The sequence below is a fragment of the Gopherus evgoodei genome, chromosome 4 (assembly GCF_007399415.2).
Source record: "Gopherus evgoodei ecotype Sinaloan lineage chromosome 4, rGopEvg1_v1.p, whole genome shotgun sequence".
Lineage (NCBI taxonomy): Eukaryota > Metazoa > Chordata > Testudines > Testudinidae > Gopherus > Gopherus evgoodei.
In genome coordinates this window covers 137,744,434-137,759,813 of record NC_044325.1, presented here as the reverse complement: position 1 = coordinate 137,759,813, position 15,380 = coordinate 137,744,434, and the positions used below count along the sequence as shown (strand labels likewise).

General features: G+C 46.6%; 2 protein-coding genes across 7 annotated transcripts in view; one reads left to right on the top strand and one right to left on the bottom strand.

Moving 5' to 3' along the window:
* SCUBE3 (signal peptide, CUB domain and EGF like domain containing 3) overlaps nucleotides 1-5,867 on the top strand; it is a 103,469-nt gene extending 97,602 nt beyond the window's left edge. For all 6 annotated transcript variants that reach the window (XM_030561306.1, XM_030561304.1, XM_030561305.1 and 3 more), the window contains one exon: nucleotides 840-5,867. In XM_030561306.1, the coding sequence (XP_030417166.1) occupies nucleotides 840-989 (150 nt within the window). In that variant the 3' untranslated portion in view covers nucleotides 990-5,867. The remainder of the gene's footprint in view (nucleotides 1-839) is intronic.
* Nucleotides 5,868-9,111: 3,244 nt separating this feature from the next.
* RPL10A (ribosomal protein L10a) lies at nucleotides 9,112-14,288 on the bottom strand. The gene is made up of 6 exons (XM_030561302.1): nucleotides 14,173-14,288; nucleotides 12,898-12,972; nucleotides 12,616-12,696; nucleotides 12,072-12,220; nucleotides 11,079-11,251; nucleotides 9,112-9,312 (listed from the first exon to the last, which is right to left on the bottom strand). The coding sequence occupies exons 1-6, from the start codon at nucleotides 14,175-14,177 to the stop codon at nucleotides 9,142-9,144; spliced, it is 654 nt and encodes a 217-aa protein (XP_030417162.1). The 5' UTR covers nucleotides 14,178-14,288; the 3' UTR covers nucleotides 9,112-9,141.
* Nucleotides 14,289-15,380: the final 1,092 nt, after the last annotated feature.

Here is a 15,380-nt window from a genome sequence, read left to right as displayed (position 1 = left end):
GGGTACTCCTCCTAGTACTGCACCGTTCTGAAGGCCTTAATGCACTCCCAGTATTCATAGGTGTGTCCTGGGAGCCACAATAAGGAGCTCAGGATTAGAATTCACCTACTGAAATACAATGGCTTATCTTGTGGTCCTGTAACTCATCGCGTGCCCAGCCCTCTATCTAGTTCTCCCACATACACTCCTTGGAGTTTCTCTGTTGCTTGTTGTTTTAAAATTGACTGACTGAGACAGCCTTGTCTAGTAGCTACAGCAGGGGTCGGCAACCTTTCAGAAGTGGTGTGCCGAGTCTTCATTTATTCACTCTAGTTTAAGGTTTCGCATGCCAGTAATACATTTTAACATTTTTAGACGGAATCTTTCTATAAGTCTATAATATATAACTAAACTATCGTTGTATGTAAAGTAAATAAGGTTTTTAAAATGTTTAAGAAGATTCATTTAAAATTAAATTAAAATGCAGAGCCCTCTGGACTGGTAGGCAAGACCCAGGCAGTTCGAGTGCCACTGAAAATCAGCTCATGTGCCACCTTTGCCACGAGTCCCATAGGTTGCCTACCCCTGAGCTAGAGCAAGGGACTTTGAGTCAGGAGATCTGGGTTCCATTCCCAACCCTGCCACTGATACCCCTTGAGGCAAGGCTTTTAGATGCTTTGTTCCTCAGTTTCCCCATCTGTAAATTAAAGCATTTGAGCTTGTTGAATCCATGCAATAAGAACACAAAGTATGATCTTTTAGACCAATCATCAGTCAGACCACCTCCATTGTGCTTTCTTTAATTGTGAGTACTAGCTTTTACCTGGAGGTGATATGACTTTGCTTTGTTCCCCTTGAAGGACAAGAAGCTGATGAAGGCTTTCTTTGACGTGCTGGCTCATCCACAGAACTACTTCAAGTACACGGAGAAACACAAGGAGATGTTACCGCGCTCTTTCATCAAACTCCTCCGCTCCAAAGTCTCCAGCTTCCTCAGGCCTTACAAATAGCCCCCAGGCATTTCCACCCGCCCCATGGGCCTCCCTCCAGCCAAGGAAACTTTCTTTTGCTCTTATTTGATGGTTTTGGGTTTTTTTTCCCTAAACAGCTTTTTAAACAAACAGAATCCCCATCTGTCACTATGCAAACGACTCTAAACAATTTCTCCTTGGCTTTCTTCAAACTCATCTCAGCGCTGACTTTGTCTCCAGCAGGGGCCGGTCTGTAATCTCAAGGCATCCCATGCTCTGTTCTTTTACTACGGAGTTGCAACCCATAACGATTACCAGTCCCAGACGGGGATGCTCTTTCTCAGCCCAAGTGGCCTCTACATGCCGAGGCAGCTGCGACCTGCTCTGTTGTATGCAACTTAAGTGTAGCCACTCTGGTTGCCTTTGTGGCCCTTTGGATAGCCCTTGATTACTACACATCTGCGTACAAATCTGTCTCTGTTCCTAGGCGCCATAAACACACCTACAGTCGCCTGCACTCCTGGGATATAGTTTGGTATTTTTGTTCCTGCTGTGGGGCTTTCTCCAGCTGCCAAAGCAAAGGAAAGTTGCTGCAGCCAGAAGGGGCTGTTCCTCAAAGAACTGAGTGCAAAGGAAGCCCTGAATGTGGAAGGTAATGCCTTATTTATCGCAGTGTTGTGGTTTAAAAAATATATATATATCAACACAGCTTTGCAGGGGGGATCGGGAAAAAAATATACTTTTTTGTTAAAAAAGAATACTTAAAAGAAAAAAAAAAGACAACGCTGAAAAGCATCACAGCAAATGGCAGTTCCAGTGGGCAGAAGGGAGATCTGCATCTCTCCAGGGAGCTGGGTTGGTCTCTCTGCACTTGAAGAAAGCATGGCCAAGCCACGTTCTTATAGAACAATGGATGAATGGGAGAAAAAAGGTAATGAACAAGAAGCCTTTCAGATGGATTTTTTTCCCCCATGGACACTTGTGCCAAGAGACCAGACTCTCTTACAAGCTCTGCCAAAGAGTAACTCGTTGACAGAAAAGCAGGCGATGTGAAGAGCAGGAGTAAATGTTTGTGCACTAGGATATCGTCCTTTCTACCTTTTTCATATGTATTAAGTGCAATCATTTGAGTCTTCTTTATATTATTTAGAGGGAAGTTTTTTCTACTAGAAACTACAATATTTATACCTGCCTGAGAAATGAGAATGTGTGTTTGTAACAAAAAACAAAAACAAAAAACAAACCAAGGCTTCAATTAACAATGACCCAAACATGATGACGTTTTCAGACTTTGGAATCTTTTCTTCTGATATTGGTCCCTGATAAGGCAAATCCACTTGATGTTCCTTTTTATCATTAATGCTTTTATTCCCTCCTCCCCCTTAAATCAGTTGAATTTTTCCCTGATGACTGGAAAGCACAAGATCTTTTCCCATCCACACGTGTCTCCAGTGTGTCAGTTTGTGCTAGATCTCCGCTATTGAATGCAGAGTTACCAGTTTACACTCGGTTGCTGGTTACACTCCTTCGCTCTGCAGCATGAATTCTAGAATCTGGAATGCTACTCAAAAGATTCTCAAAATTCTGTCATTTGGGCTAACAGATCATCTCTGTTAGCTGCAGTAGTACGGAGGCTTATCTTGTCGTCGGTAGGTCTCCAGGCATTAACAGCCTGATTCTCCTCTCATTCACCGTAGTGTAAATCAGGAGTAACTCCACTGAAGTTAATGGAGTTACATCAACATAAAAACAGCATGAGGGGAAGAATGAGGCTCCAGACATAGATCGCAACACTGGAATAGAGCAGATTCTGTCCAGTAGAGAACAGGGACGAAATATAAGACGTGGAAGCTAGTTTGTTCCAGTGGAGATTCCCTTCACACTCATCTCCTGCGTCTCAGTGAACTTCAGTTTGGTTTGTAAGCAGCCCCTGAGGCTGATCTCACCAGCTTTAGCTGTTGCCTGTTTTATACAAGTGCTTGTTTATATTTTCATGAAGAAATTGGCTAATCTGTTTCCATTTCCCAAAGAGTTGGAAGAAGCAGGACTGGATATTGAGCCTGATCCTGGAGGCATAATTCCCATTGACTTTTGTGGGAGTTCTGTGTGAATTAGGAATCGACGAATGAGGTGCAAAGAAATTCAGTGTCCCCCCCCAAACATGTTCTCATGACTGCCCATTTTGCTGGGACATTCTTGTATTAAATCGCTTGGGAACCTAATGGCCAAAGCTGCACCAGACCCTTAGTTAATTCAACCTTGAAAAGTCACCATGTCTTTGTGGGAGATGTACAAGTGCCATTGGCATCCAATGAAATGTGCTTCTAAATCCCTTAGGTGCTTTTGAAAATCTGCTGCTTCCTGCAGGGGTTCTCAAACTTAGTCACAGTGCAGGCCACATCTCACTAGGGAGATTGTCTTGTGGCCAGCTCCCCTTCCATGTGCAATCACAGAGCTTCCCAGGGCCAACTCCAGCAGTTGCTGCCATGAAAAATACTAATGTTTAAGCCAGCATTTTCAAAAGTGGCCACTGATCTTGGGAGCCTCCATTTGGAAGCCCAACATGAGACATCTTAGGCCAGCTGAGCTCCTGCTGCTCCTTTTGATCTCAATTGGGCTTTAATGGTTGCAAGTATCACCTGTCTGTTGATGTCTTGCCAATCTCCATCTCTGCCATAGCCCCACATCTCATCTGATGTCTCATCAGCCAAAACTGAATGTAGCCAAAACTTCTCTCCCATTAGCACTTCTCCTTTCCCCGTCACTCAGAGTTGCAACCTTGAGATGCTATCTGGCTCCTCACTCTCTCTTGCCCCAGGCACCCAGACCATTTCCAAATCCTGCCACTCCTTCCTTGTGAATCTCAGAGTTGTTCTTTACTTGCCATCTCCGCAGCCAGATCTGTCAGGCCCTTATTAGACATTTCCTCTGGCCTCCCGTGTCCATGCACATCACCGTGCAAAATGCGGCCACTTAACTCTTCCATGCAGATTGTACCACTTTGCTGGATCTCCATCCGCAATCATATCACCTCTTTGTCCGAGGTGCTACCTAACTCTGCCTCTTCCTTCTTATCCTCTCTTGTCTGGCTTCATGTCGCCCCCCCAACCTCCACTATTCCTGCCCCATTGTTAGCCTCTAGCATGGTCACCTTTGTGCCTTCTTCTGGGCAGCCCCCTATGCCTGGTGCAATCTCAGTGTCCACATCCTGTCCACATTTAAGTCTCTCTTTACAGACCCACTTCTACTGTGTGGTGAATTTAGTTGACTTGTGTACAGGTTTCCTATTTGTTGCTCCACTTCCCGCAGTCTCTGTCTCCTTGTGTCCTTTGACTGTGAGCAACTTGGGGCAGGGACAGTTCCTTTTTGAACATCCAGAAAACACATAGCCCACTGGAGGCACCACCACCAGCTGATTGATTATTATGCAATACACTCTCATGGCTATTAGCAGATAGAAGGGACAGGGAGCTGGGTTCTGTCTTGAGCAGATAGCAGCTGATATCCCATATTTTCTTTTCTCCCAATGTCTGACTATACAGCTTTGTTCTACTGCTGCCCCCCCGAGTTCATTTGCTGTATTGTATCATCCCACCACGCTGCTGAGGGATACTCAGTTCTGTCCCCTTCATCCTGACTGCATCTCTCATGAGGGGTTGTGCTTTTTCGTATATTTGCCCCATGTCCTCAGATAAGATGAACACCTGTGCACTGAGATGCCTGTCACATCACTGGGTCTGCAGCAGACTCCCTAGGGGAAAAGGCACACGATTTATTTTTGGGGTTCAGAATGCATGCAGCAGTGCCTAGAGTATGTAGATGTTTAAAGGGACATGATCAAATCTAAAGGCCAAATTTCAGGTATGGTTTAAATAAAGCAATCCCCAAACCTGATGTACACAGAAGTGTTTCTAGGGCTATTTAAAACCATAGAGCCTCTTACATTTCAAAATGAGACTGCAGCATTCTGACCCCAAACACCACAGCGTGTAACCACTGTGAAACCAATGGCTCTGGCTTCACTGGCCCCCAGGGGACACATTATTTAGGTTCATCAGACAAGATTTTGATAAGTGATGTGTGATCTTGGGTGATTCCTGGGACACTTTAAAAGTGCCCTGTTTTTCACACAGGGCTGTGTACCCTCCCTCTGAAAATCAGACCTCAAGCTGATGGAAGATGAGCCCTCATTGGAAGTTCTTGGCCTTTTAAAATTTTTGTTTGTATAATGTGAGGGCCTGATCTTGCAGCCTTAGTGCTATGAACAGTCCTTTGACAGCAGACCTGTTGAGGTCTACAGCCCTGATCCTGTAAAAATCATATGTGCTTCGGTAACTAGCCCTTAATGGCTTCATTGGGTCTGTTCACTAATAAGCATTTGTAGGCATGGCACTACTCCCTTGAAGGAATTGCAGGTTCAGACCATCTAGCTGTGACTTACTCCACAGGTAAATAATTATGTCTTCCATAAGCTAGAGAGTGCTATGTTAACTAGTCACTTAAACACATTTATTGCATTGGGAAATCTTGATTGTATTATGCAGCCAGCTGTTAGGCCTCAAACTGTTTGTCCATCCTAATTCCTAGAACATGCCACTGACTGATGCCCCCTTTTGGGGACTATGAGGATGATCTTACCAGATGTTCTATACACCATCAAACCCTGTGTCAGTTCCTGCCCCAAGGCAAGAAAATAGAAAAGGTTTGAAAGGCTGAAAACTGTTACCCACTTTCTGATGTACTGAATGTTTCAACGTAGTAAACAAAGGGTTGGTTTAAAAAAAAAAGGCAAAAAAAGTTGGAATATTTATATCTGTCTTTTGCAGTGGGCCACAATTTAGCATCTCCCACAGAATGATGATTAAGTGATGAAAAAAGATGTAGTTCATAAAGTTATTTGCACTTGATTAAAAAAATTGTATCTGAACTTTGTAAAAAGAAATGTTTGCATTTTGTATTGTCTTTTTAATTATTAAACTGAATTTCTTGGTGTTGTGTTGATCTTTTAGAAATTGGTTCTACTTATTTTGAAGATTTTTAACGGGGACATGAGTGTTTTCTTTCAGAGATTAGAGAAGTTTCAAAAGCACCTAAATCCCCTTGACTTTGTCAGACTAAAGCACCAATACTGCAAACACACCTAAAGTAACTTTACCACGATGAGGAGCGCCTTTGAAATCTAGTCCTATCCCCAACGCTAGCACAGGATTCTTCTTCAAGGCTTAGGGTATATCTACACTACGGGATTATTCCGATTTTACATAAACTGGTTTTATAAAACAGATGGTATAAAGTCAACTGCACACGGCCACACTAAGCACATTAATTTGGCGGTGTGCGTCCATGGTCCAAGGCTAGCGTCGATTTCTGGAGCGTTGCACTGTGGGTAGCTATTCTGTAGCTATCCCATAGTTCCTGCATATCTCCCCCACCCCTTAGAATTCTGGGTTGAGAGCCCAGTGGCTGATGGGGCAAAAATCATTGTTGCGGTTCTGGGTAAATGTCGTCAGTCATTCCTTCCTCCGGGAAAGCAACGGCAGACAATCATTTCGCGCCCTTTTTCCCTGGATTGCCCTGGCAGACGCCATAGCACGGCAACCATGGAGCCCGTTCAGCTTTTTTTTTTACAGTCACCATATGTGTACTGGATGCCGCGGACAGAGGCGATACTCCAGCACTACACAGCAGCATTCATTTGATTTTGCATGATAGCAGAGATGGTTACTAGTCGTTCTGTACCATCTGCTGCCAGTGTAATTTGGTAATGAGATGATGGTTATCTGTCCTTCTGTGCTGTCTGCTGCTATCATGGGTGCCCTTGGTTGAGATCAGCCAGGGGCGCAAAAGCAAAACTGGGAATGACTCCCTGAGTCAATCCCTCCTTTATGGTTTCTAAAAATAGTGTATCAGAGAGTACAGCTGCTTTGTGTCAGATCCCGCAGAAATGATGAGCTACATGCCATTCACAGGGGGTGCCCCTGCAACAACCCCACCCGTTGCTTCCCTCCTCCCCCAACCTTCCTGGGCTACTGTGGCAGTGTCCCCCTTTGTGTCATGAAGTAATAAAAAATGCAGGAATAAGAAACACTTGAGGTTTCAGTGACATAAAATGAGGAGAAGGTAGCCTCCCGGTGCTATGATAGTCCAGGCAGTACAGAATCTTTTCTTTTCACATGAAAGGGAGGGGGCTGATTGAAGCTCAGCACCCAGTTGCTATGATGAGGACGGTTACCAGCCGGTCTGTACCATCTATTGGGAATGACCAGGAGTCATTCCTATTTTCACCCAGGCGCCCCCCAGCCAGCCTCACCTAAAGCCAGCCAGGAGCACTCACAGCTTGATAAGGACGACGGTTACCAGTCCTACTGCACCATCTGCCACGGGGGAGGGGAGAGGAGCAGATACTTCTCTTCACTGCTGCAGCATCGCATCTACCAGCAGCATTCAGTAGACATAGGGTTACATTGAAAGAAGTCAAATTATTTCTTTCCCTTTTCTTTCACTTGGGGGGGGGGGGTGTAAATTGACAAGCTATTCCCTGAACCACGCCAGACAATGTGTTTGAACCTACAGGCATTGGGAGCTCAGCCAAGAATGCAAATACTTTTCGGATACTGCTGTGGACTGTGGGATAGCTGGAGTCCTCAGTACCCCCTTCCTCCCTCCATGAGCGTCCATTTGAGTCTCTGTCTTCCCGTTACGCTCGTCACACAGCACTGTGTAGCCTGTAGATTTTTTTTTCCAAACTCTTTGGCATTTAGTCTTCTGTAACGGAGCTTTGATAGAACAGATTTGTCTCCCCATACAGCGATCAGATTCAGTATCTCCCGTATGGTCCATGCTGGAGCTCTTTTTGGATTTGGGACTGCATTGCCACCCAATCTGATCAGAGCTCCACGCTGGGCAAACAGGAAATGAAAATCAAAATTTAGCGGGGCTTTTCCTGTTTACCTGGCCCTGCATCCGAGCTGAGACTGCTGTTCAGAGCGGTCACAGTGGTGCACTGTGGGATACCACCCGGAGGCCAATACCGTCTATTTGCGGCCACACTAACCCTAATCCGATATGGTAATACCGATTTTAGCTCTACTCCTCTCAAGGAGTAGTACAGAAACAGATTTAAAGAGCCCTTTATATCGATATAAAGGGCCTCGTAGTGTGGACGGGTACAGCGTTAAATCGGTTTAAACGCATAGTGTAGACCAGGCCTTAGATTTTGTCCATCTGCTTCCATAGCAGCTGGGAGTTCTCTGCTGCCTATGAGGTATTAGTGACTGGTATGTGCATAGGGCAGTTCATGTTGGTGCTCCAACCTCCTCCACTCCAACTCTTAATCCTCTCCAGCACTGCACTACCCCATCCTGCTGCTGCTACTGCTTAATGTGTCTAGCTCCCCTCACTCTCCATTTCCTATCCCTCATTCCTCAACCCCCCCCCATCTCATTTCCCATTGCTGATCCATCCTCACTATCCTCAAAGCCCTAGTCTTAGCCATGATCCAGTGTGACAGTATAAACTACCACAAAGTCAGTCCTCCAAGCAACAGCTGTAAATAGTAGCTACACCCAGCATGTTAGAACAAGAGGGTGGCCCAGCGGGCTCGAACTAAACATTAATGGTTGCAGAGCCTGCTGGGAGAAATCAGGGGCTATATAAATCAGGCCCAGCTCAGCACAAGGGTAGAGTTCATTTCAGGAAGGGGATGCTGTTGCTGAAGGAGCTGGTGAAAAAGCTGGAACTGCCAAGCCCAGCAGCAGGGCAGAACTGACTACTGAAAAAACAGACCAGACCCTCAGAAAGGAAGGTACTGATTAGGGAGTCTGGGTACAGGCAGGCCAGGTTCCCCTTCATTTGAATTCCCCCCTCCCACCCCAAAGGGGAAGATTTTAATTGTACTTGTGTACTGAACATGCTTAGATTTAAAAGCTTCCCCCACCATGCACCACATTTAGCTGTTCTGGGGACAGACCTAGATATCCATTTAAGGGCTGTTTGAAATCTAGTGACCATTTTAAAAATGGTTTAAATAGTTAATGTTACCTGTACCCCTGTCATCAGTTGTAGAGAAAATAAGCCAATTCCCCCTTCTTTGTGGGTCTCTCAGTAAAAGACAAACTAATTGAATTTTCCACTCAACTCAGCAGATAAGACAGACAACAACTGGATACTCAAACCATTTATTACTGCCAGTTTAGTAGAGGCGCTGTGGCTTGCCCATGGTGCTTTTAATGTACAATGCACGCACATTCTGCCAGTTCTTCTTCAGCAAGGACACCAGGAAGTTGATGGCCAGGTGAATGTTGTAGACTAGCTCATCCTCTGTCATTTTCACATGGCCAACAGCCACAGCCAGACAGAGCACCTGGGGACATAGAAAGCAGTGTCACTAGACTAATGGTGTAGACTTTGCAAGGAACTGCCTTGACTGGAAAGGAATGTGTATTAAACAAGGACAGCAGGAACAAAACTTAACCAGCAGGGTTAAAGTCTAACCGGCAGGCAATTAACGTTAAGGGCCTGGCTTCTCTTTGGAATCTCTCTCGGACTGGGTTTAAGTCACAGCATAACTTTTCTTTTTCAAAGTGATAAATCAAAGGTATGTGGTTTAAAATTCCTCTGTTTTTCTGTGACCTGTAAATGCTGCTGTATACATTCCAAGCATTTTAAAAAGCGACTGACCCAGTAAATAAAAGATCTGTAAATTCAGACATTCCAGAGCTGAATAATGATGTTTAACAGCTCAAAACCTACTCTTCCAGTTTGCATAGCAGGAGCTAAAAGGCTTAAGAGCGCATGTTAAGTTTGCCAACTGGCTTCCACACACATTAACATGCACACTCAACATCTAACTGCAATGTACATAGGTGTTTCATCTTCTGTTCAAAGTGCTCTACAAAGACAGTAAATGTCATTCCCTATTTATAAAATGAGGCTAATCTAAGGCATACAGAACCAAAGGCACACCAAGGAACAGAATCCAAGTCTAACACCTAATCACAGGCCTGATTTATCACTATAATGTCTTATACACCCTTGCCTCCACAAATACTGCCCAGCATTAACCCATGCTGCACAGATTAGCTCAACCACCCTTACCAACTGCTTAATTTTTTCATATTGTAAAATACAGAGCTGACTTGTTTTGCCCCTAATCAACGAGTCTTTCTAGTCACCAAATAAAGAACATGCATCCAGACCAAGTCTTTGATGCCAAATTTGCTGAGCTGAAGTATACAGCCAAACTACAGACTGAAGAAAAAAGGACTTATAAAAAACATGACTTAGTTTCCTTTCAAATTGTTTTAAAGCAGGTGCCCTGTTAAGGTCGATCAGGAATAGTTCTCTTCAGATGGGCTGGAGTTGATTTAGCAGAGTACTTAAATGTGTGCTTAAGCCTTAGAAACAGACTTGTTAACTGAACTGAGTCAGGTTTACACCACCATAGTGCCCAACAGATAATGAATATGCATTTGAATTAGGGCTGCTTTGATTTAAAATACGATTCTGCTCCCTATAGTGACCTTTCTTCAAAGTCAAGACAGGACAACAGTCTAGAAAGTCAAAATTCTGCACTGCAGCTGCTGTGAAATTCCCCTACACGGCCTCCGGCCCAAAGCGTACACTACCCCCAAGTACTGACTATACAGTTCAAGCCTGCTCTAATTCCTGGCTAACAAACTGAACCACATCCTCACAGTGTTAGGAGCTCATCACACAGGGTGCCCATCTCTTCCTGCAAGATGCTAAATGCCCTCAACTCCCACCCACTTACTTCAGTGAGCATTTAGGGTCCCCAGCATTCTGCAATATCAAGCTCTCCTCCACTTTCTCTTTTCAAGAAAAAGAAACAAACACACACACACACTACTGACAAGTTACATTCTCCCCTCAGGTCAGCAGCTGAATGCTCTAGTTGTGTTCCCTAAATGCACAGAACGGGACTGACCAGATATTGATCACTAGCTTTATCATTATCTTAAGAAAGAAGCTGAAGGATAGCTGCAGTTCAGCCCTGAGAATAGAAATCCACACATCATGGCAGGCAGCTAGTTGCTTCATTAAATCCCACCCCGCACAGGCCACATAACTGACTTCAGAGGTTGGAGTTTGCTTTTTTTTTTTTTTTACCTTCTTCATTTGAAATTTGATAGTAGACTTGACCTCGTCAATCTTGGCCACCATGTTCTCATTGTGGGTGAGGAGAGAGGGGAACTTGCCAGCTTTGTTCAGCCCTGGACCCAGGATACGAGGAATCTGTTTGATCAGAGACTCAGAAGCCAGGAAGGCATCATACTTCTTAGCTATGGGAGAAAAAAATGTAATGCATGTGTGATTGCAGTTTTTGCTTATTTTAATTCTGGGCTTGATTTCCTCCTCACCTAGCAGCAGTCTGCAAGTTTCTCTAAGAGCAACTAATTAAAGCAGGGGATAGGCAACCTATGGCTCACGTGCCGCAGGCGGCAGACGAGCTGATTTTCAGTGGCACTCACACTGCCCAGGTCCTGGCCACCTATCCGGAGGGCTCTGCATTTTAATTTAATTTTAAATGAAGCTTTTTAAACATTTTAAAAACCTTATTTACTTGACATCCAACAATAGTTTAGTTATGTATTATAGACTCATAGAAAGAGACCTTCTAAAAACGTTAAATTGTATTACTGGCACGTAAAACTTTAGAGTGAATAAATGAAAACTTGGCACACCACTTCTGAAAGGCTGCTGACCCCCGAATCAAAGCGTTCACACCAAAGGCTCGTTGTGTATTTACAGTCTCTTCAGAGACTCTAGAAGTCAGTCACAAGGTAGGCCAAGTCTACACTAGGGCTTTTGCCAGTATATCTGTTAGGAATGTGATTTTATGATTTGATAGAAAATGACCTAGTGTAGGTGCAGTTATACCAGAAAAGATAAGACCAGACAATATGAGTAGATGGCTCAAGCAAGCAACCATACTTCAGATCTAGTAGCCAACTTCCCCCTAACAAGACAGCGAGCAGGAGTCTGGCTGCTGGGGGAACTCCACACTGGTCACATCTGGCACTGCAGGAGTGTTAACTATCTGTGACATCCTTCCCCCCTGGAGATGTTACAGGTATACTAGCCCTTCAGAATTCTACTCACCCAGCTTTTTCACTAGCTTCTTGTTCTTGTTGAGTTTCTTCAGAGCCTCGATGTCCATGTGAGGGATATCAACCGCTTTGGCCTCATCACAGTGTTGCTGGTCCCCCAGCACGCAGACTGAAAATTTAGGGCGTGGGGTGGACTTGAGCCTGTCAGGAAGGGAAGAGGACACCACATATTGTCACTATGCACTGCCAGCACCACACACCTTGAAGGGAGCAAAGAGCCACAGCAGAGAAACCTTACCACAGTCACCTGCAATTCTTCATCCACCAGCCTTTAATCTGGCTTCTCCAATTGGTCGGTGGGATCAGCACAGAAGCCTCACCACACCTCCCCTCATGTTTTAAGACCCAGGGTAGGGGTCCGTCCAGCCACACCCATGTAGAGATCTGGGGGGTCTGAACTACCCGGGCAATTCAGCACTGCACCCTCCTGCCATTGTATCAAGCAGTCAATGTGCTGCTCACAACACGTACATTTAAAGTGCCTGGAGGGAGTGGGATGCAGGCTGAAGGCTGGGTGGGATCAGAAAATGCCGAACCTGACTGTGCCAGAGAAACGCTTGTCCTTCTGTGGATCATAGTTTTTCAGACTGATCTGCAACTCCACAGTTTCCGTAAACCTAACAAACAGAAAAAAAGAAACAGGCCAGGTCAGAATTTAAGAATCCAGTAAAACAAGATGAATAGCAATAAACATGGGAAAAAACTGTAGTAACATCTAGAAGAGCACAGAGACACTGCCACGAACCCTTCCCCCTCCCTCTCTCTTCACCACAGATTTCCAGTCATGGAGTTGGCATTTGGGGAAGCAGAGTTCTTACTTGCGTGGTTTCACTTGAGTCCCTTGCAGGACCTCCTTCACTGCTTCGTACAAGGTGTCACGGGAAACTTTGCTGCTGTAGATGTGAAAGGCACAAAGAGCAGGTCAGGCACTTGAAAGAATCAACTGAATGAATCACTCTGGACAGGTTGAAAATGTAGGTACATTAGCATCTAAAACCACCTTTAATCCTGACAACCAGGGGAGCTGTTGAGCCCACAGCATTCTGGGGGAATGAAATGAACCATTGCCCTGTAATGATGTGAACTCAAATGCAACAGTCTGGGGCCAGTGCAGCACATATAAAGATGAAACTGACATGCCCAGGTTCACTGTGCAGGCCCAAAACAGTGCAAAAATAACTGAACAGCAACAATGGTGAACTGGAAGTTAGATCCATTGTTCTTTCAGCTTCACCCTCAGGCACTCACAGCAGGGTGGCTCCATTTTTAAATACAATAACCATTTCTCTTGTCAGCCCATTTCATTCCACAGCCCCAGAGATGCTGAAGCCAGAAACGCAGCCACAGTGAAGGTTTCTTCCTTAGTGAGCCTTAACCCCACCGTGGAGGGGCCCATTCTAGGAGCAAGAGTATAAAGAGTTGATAAAACATAGCTGGGTTCAAAGAATGAGCTGAGTTCACGGACAGCAAGTCCCTCACCAGCTATTAGCCAAGATGGTCAGGGACTCAAGCCCCTGCTCCGCGTGTCCCTAACCCTCTGCCAGGAGCCGGGACTGGACAAGGGGACACCCCGCTGCGTTCTCCCTCCGCAGCAGCCCGCCCCGCTTGATCCGACCAGCCCAGCGCTGCTCATGGCCGGATGGCTGCGCGCGGGGGCGCGGCGGCTCTTCGCCCCGGGGGACCGACCCGGGATGCACCTGCAGAGGGGCCCCCAAGCCGCCCCCGGCCTGGCGGGAACAGCTGAGCACGGGCCTGGCCGGTGCAGACGGTACCCGGTGGCGCTCCCCGCTCCCCCGTGTCTTGGCCCAGCCCGCCTGGCCAAGGGGCCCCACAGGAGGCGACCCTCCCAGGGAAGGGCCCAGGCAGGTTCCCGCCCCCCACATCGCCTCCCTGACCCCCCGCCAGCCGCAGCGCGGAGGGAGCAGAGACCCTCCGGGCCCACCCGCGCCTCGCACCCCGGCTCAGCCCCTCAGCGGAGTCAGTTCCCGCGGGAGGGCCGCACCGGGCCCCCCTCTGTCTAACGCGGGAGCCGGGCCCGCCGCCGGGGTCAGATGGGGGCGGATGGCACCGGATTGAGCCCCCCGGACACGCACCTCATCTTGGCACAGGCCCTCCCCGATTCCGGGAACCGCGGGTGCCGCCGGGCAGAAAAGGGCGGGACCGGTCAAATCACGCTATAAATAGTGCATGGTCTCGCGAGAGGTAGGGGCTGTGTGGGCGCCATTTTGAGAGAGGCTGGCTGTAGGGGAGGGGGCAGCCCAGCGTCAGGGGGAGAGCTAGGTGCTGTGGTAGCGGGATGCAGTTGTGAGCAGAGCGGCCTGTGCATCTTCAGAGCGCCTTTAATTTCCTTTAGGTGCAAACCGTAGCTTGACCGTTTATTGCACACTTTTTGCATCTTTCCTAGGAGCCAGTGGCTGATTACTGAGCAGATGGGGAGGAGCTCCAGTTTAGAGCCCGGGGTTGGCGTGGTGATGGAGGGATTCAACCTGTGTGTCTGCTCTGAGCCTGTAGAGTCCTTGCTAAACTCTGGAGTGGGCTGGATGCAGATGCTTCTGCACTAGAAGGTGGGTTAGGAGCTCTGGGCAGTCTCCCATGCTAGCTGCTTCACACCAGTGTGTGCCTGGGGTCAGATTTATTCCTTGTTACGTATCAGAGGGGTAGCTGTGTTAGTCTAGATCTGTAAAAGCAGCAGAGTCCTGTGGCGCCTTATAGACTAACAAACATAGTGGAGCATGAGCTTTCATGATTGAATACCCACTTCATTGGTGCTCCAATATGTCTGTTAGTCTATAAGGTGCCATAGGACTCGCTGCTTTTCCTTATTACGTTGGTAACATAAGTGTGTACACTCCCAGTGGGGGGAGTGGCTGTAATCAGTATCTCGATGGCATCTCATGGCTTTTAAGCTCTTATTTTGGTTTCAGGTGGAGTTGAGGGTGTTTGGCACTTTGCAGAATCAGGAAGGGGCATGTGACCAGCTGTGAGTCTTTTGTGGCGTGGAGCCCTGGGGGTTCCAGTACAATTTGCCACAGGTTTGCTTTTTAAACAAATAGTTCCCAAGATTACAATTGGCAGTGCCTTCACCCACAACTAAAGATTCCCATCAAACAAAATCTAACATAAAATTGCAGTTTAGGGCATGCCTACACTGCAATAAAAGACATGTAGCTGGCCCAGGCTTCTGGACTTAGGCGCTAAGATCCTGTGAGGAGGGTGGGTCCTAGATCCTGGGCTCCAGCCCAGGCTCTAACATCTACACTGCAATTTTATAACCCTACAGCGAGAGCCCTGCAAGCCCATG

Excerpts from the sequence above, each read along its gene's own strand:
- RPL10A (XM_030561302.1), bottom strand. Across the intron at positions 12,221-12,615 it reads CGTTTCTCTGGCACAGTCAG|GCTCAAGTCCACCCCACGCC; the intron begins GTTCGGCATTTT and ends CCTTCCTGACAG. Across the intron at positions 11,252-12,071 it reads GAAGCTAGTGAAAAAGCTGG|CTAAGAAGTATGATGCCTTC; the intron begins GTGAGTAGAATT and ends TTTCTCCCATAG.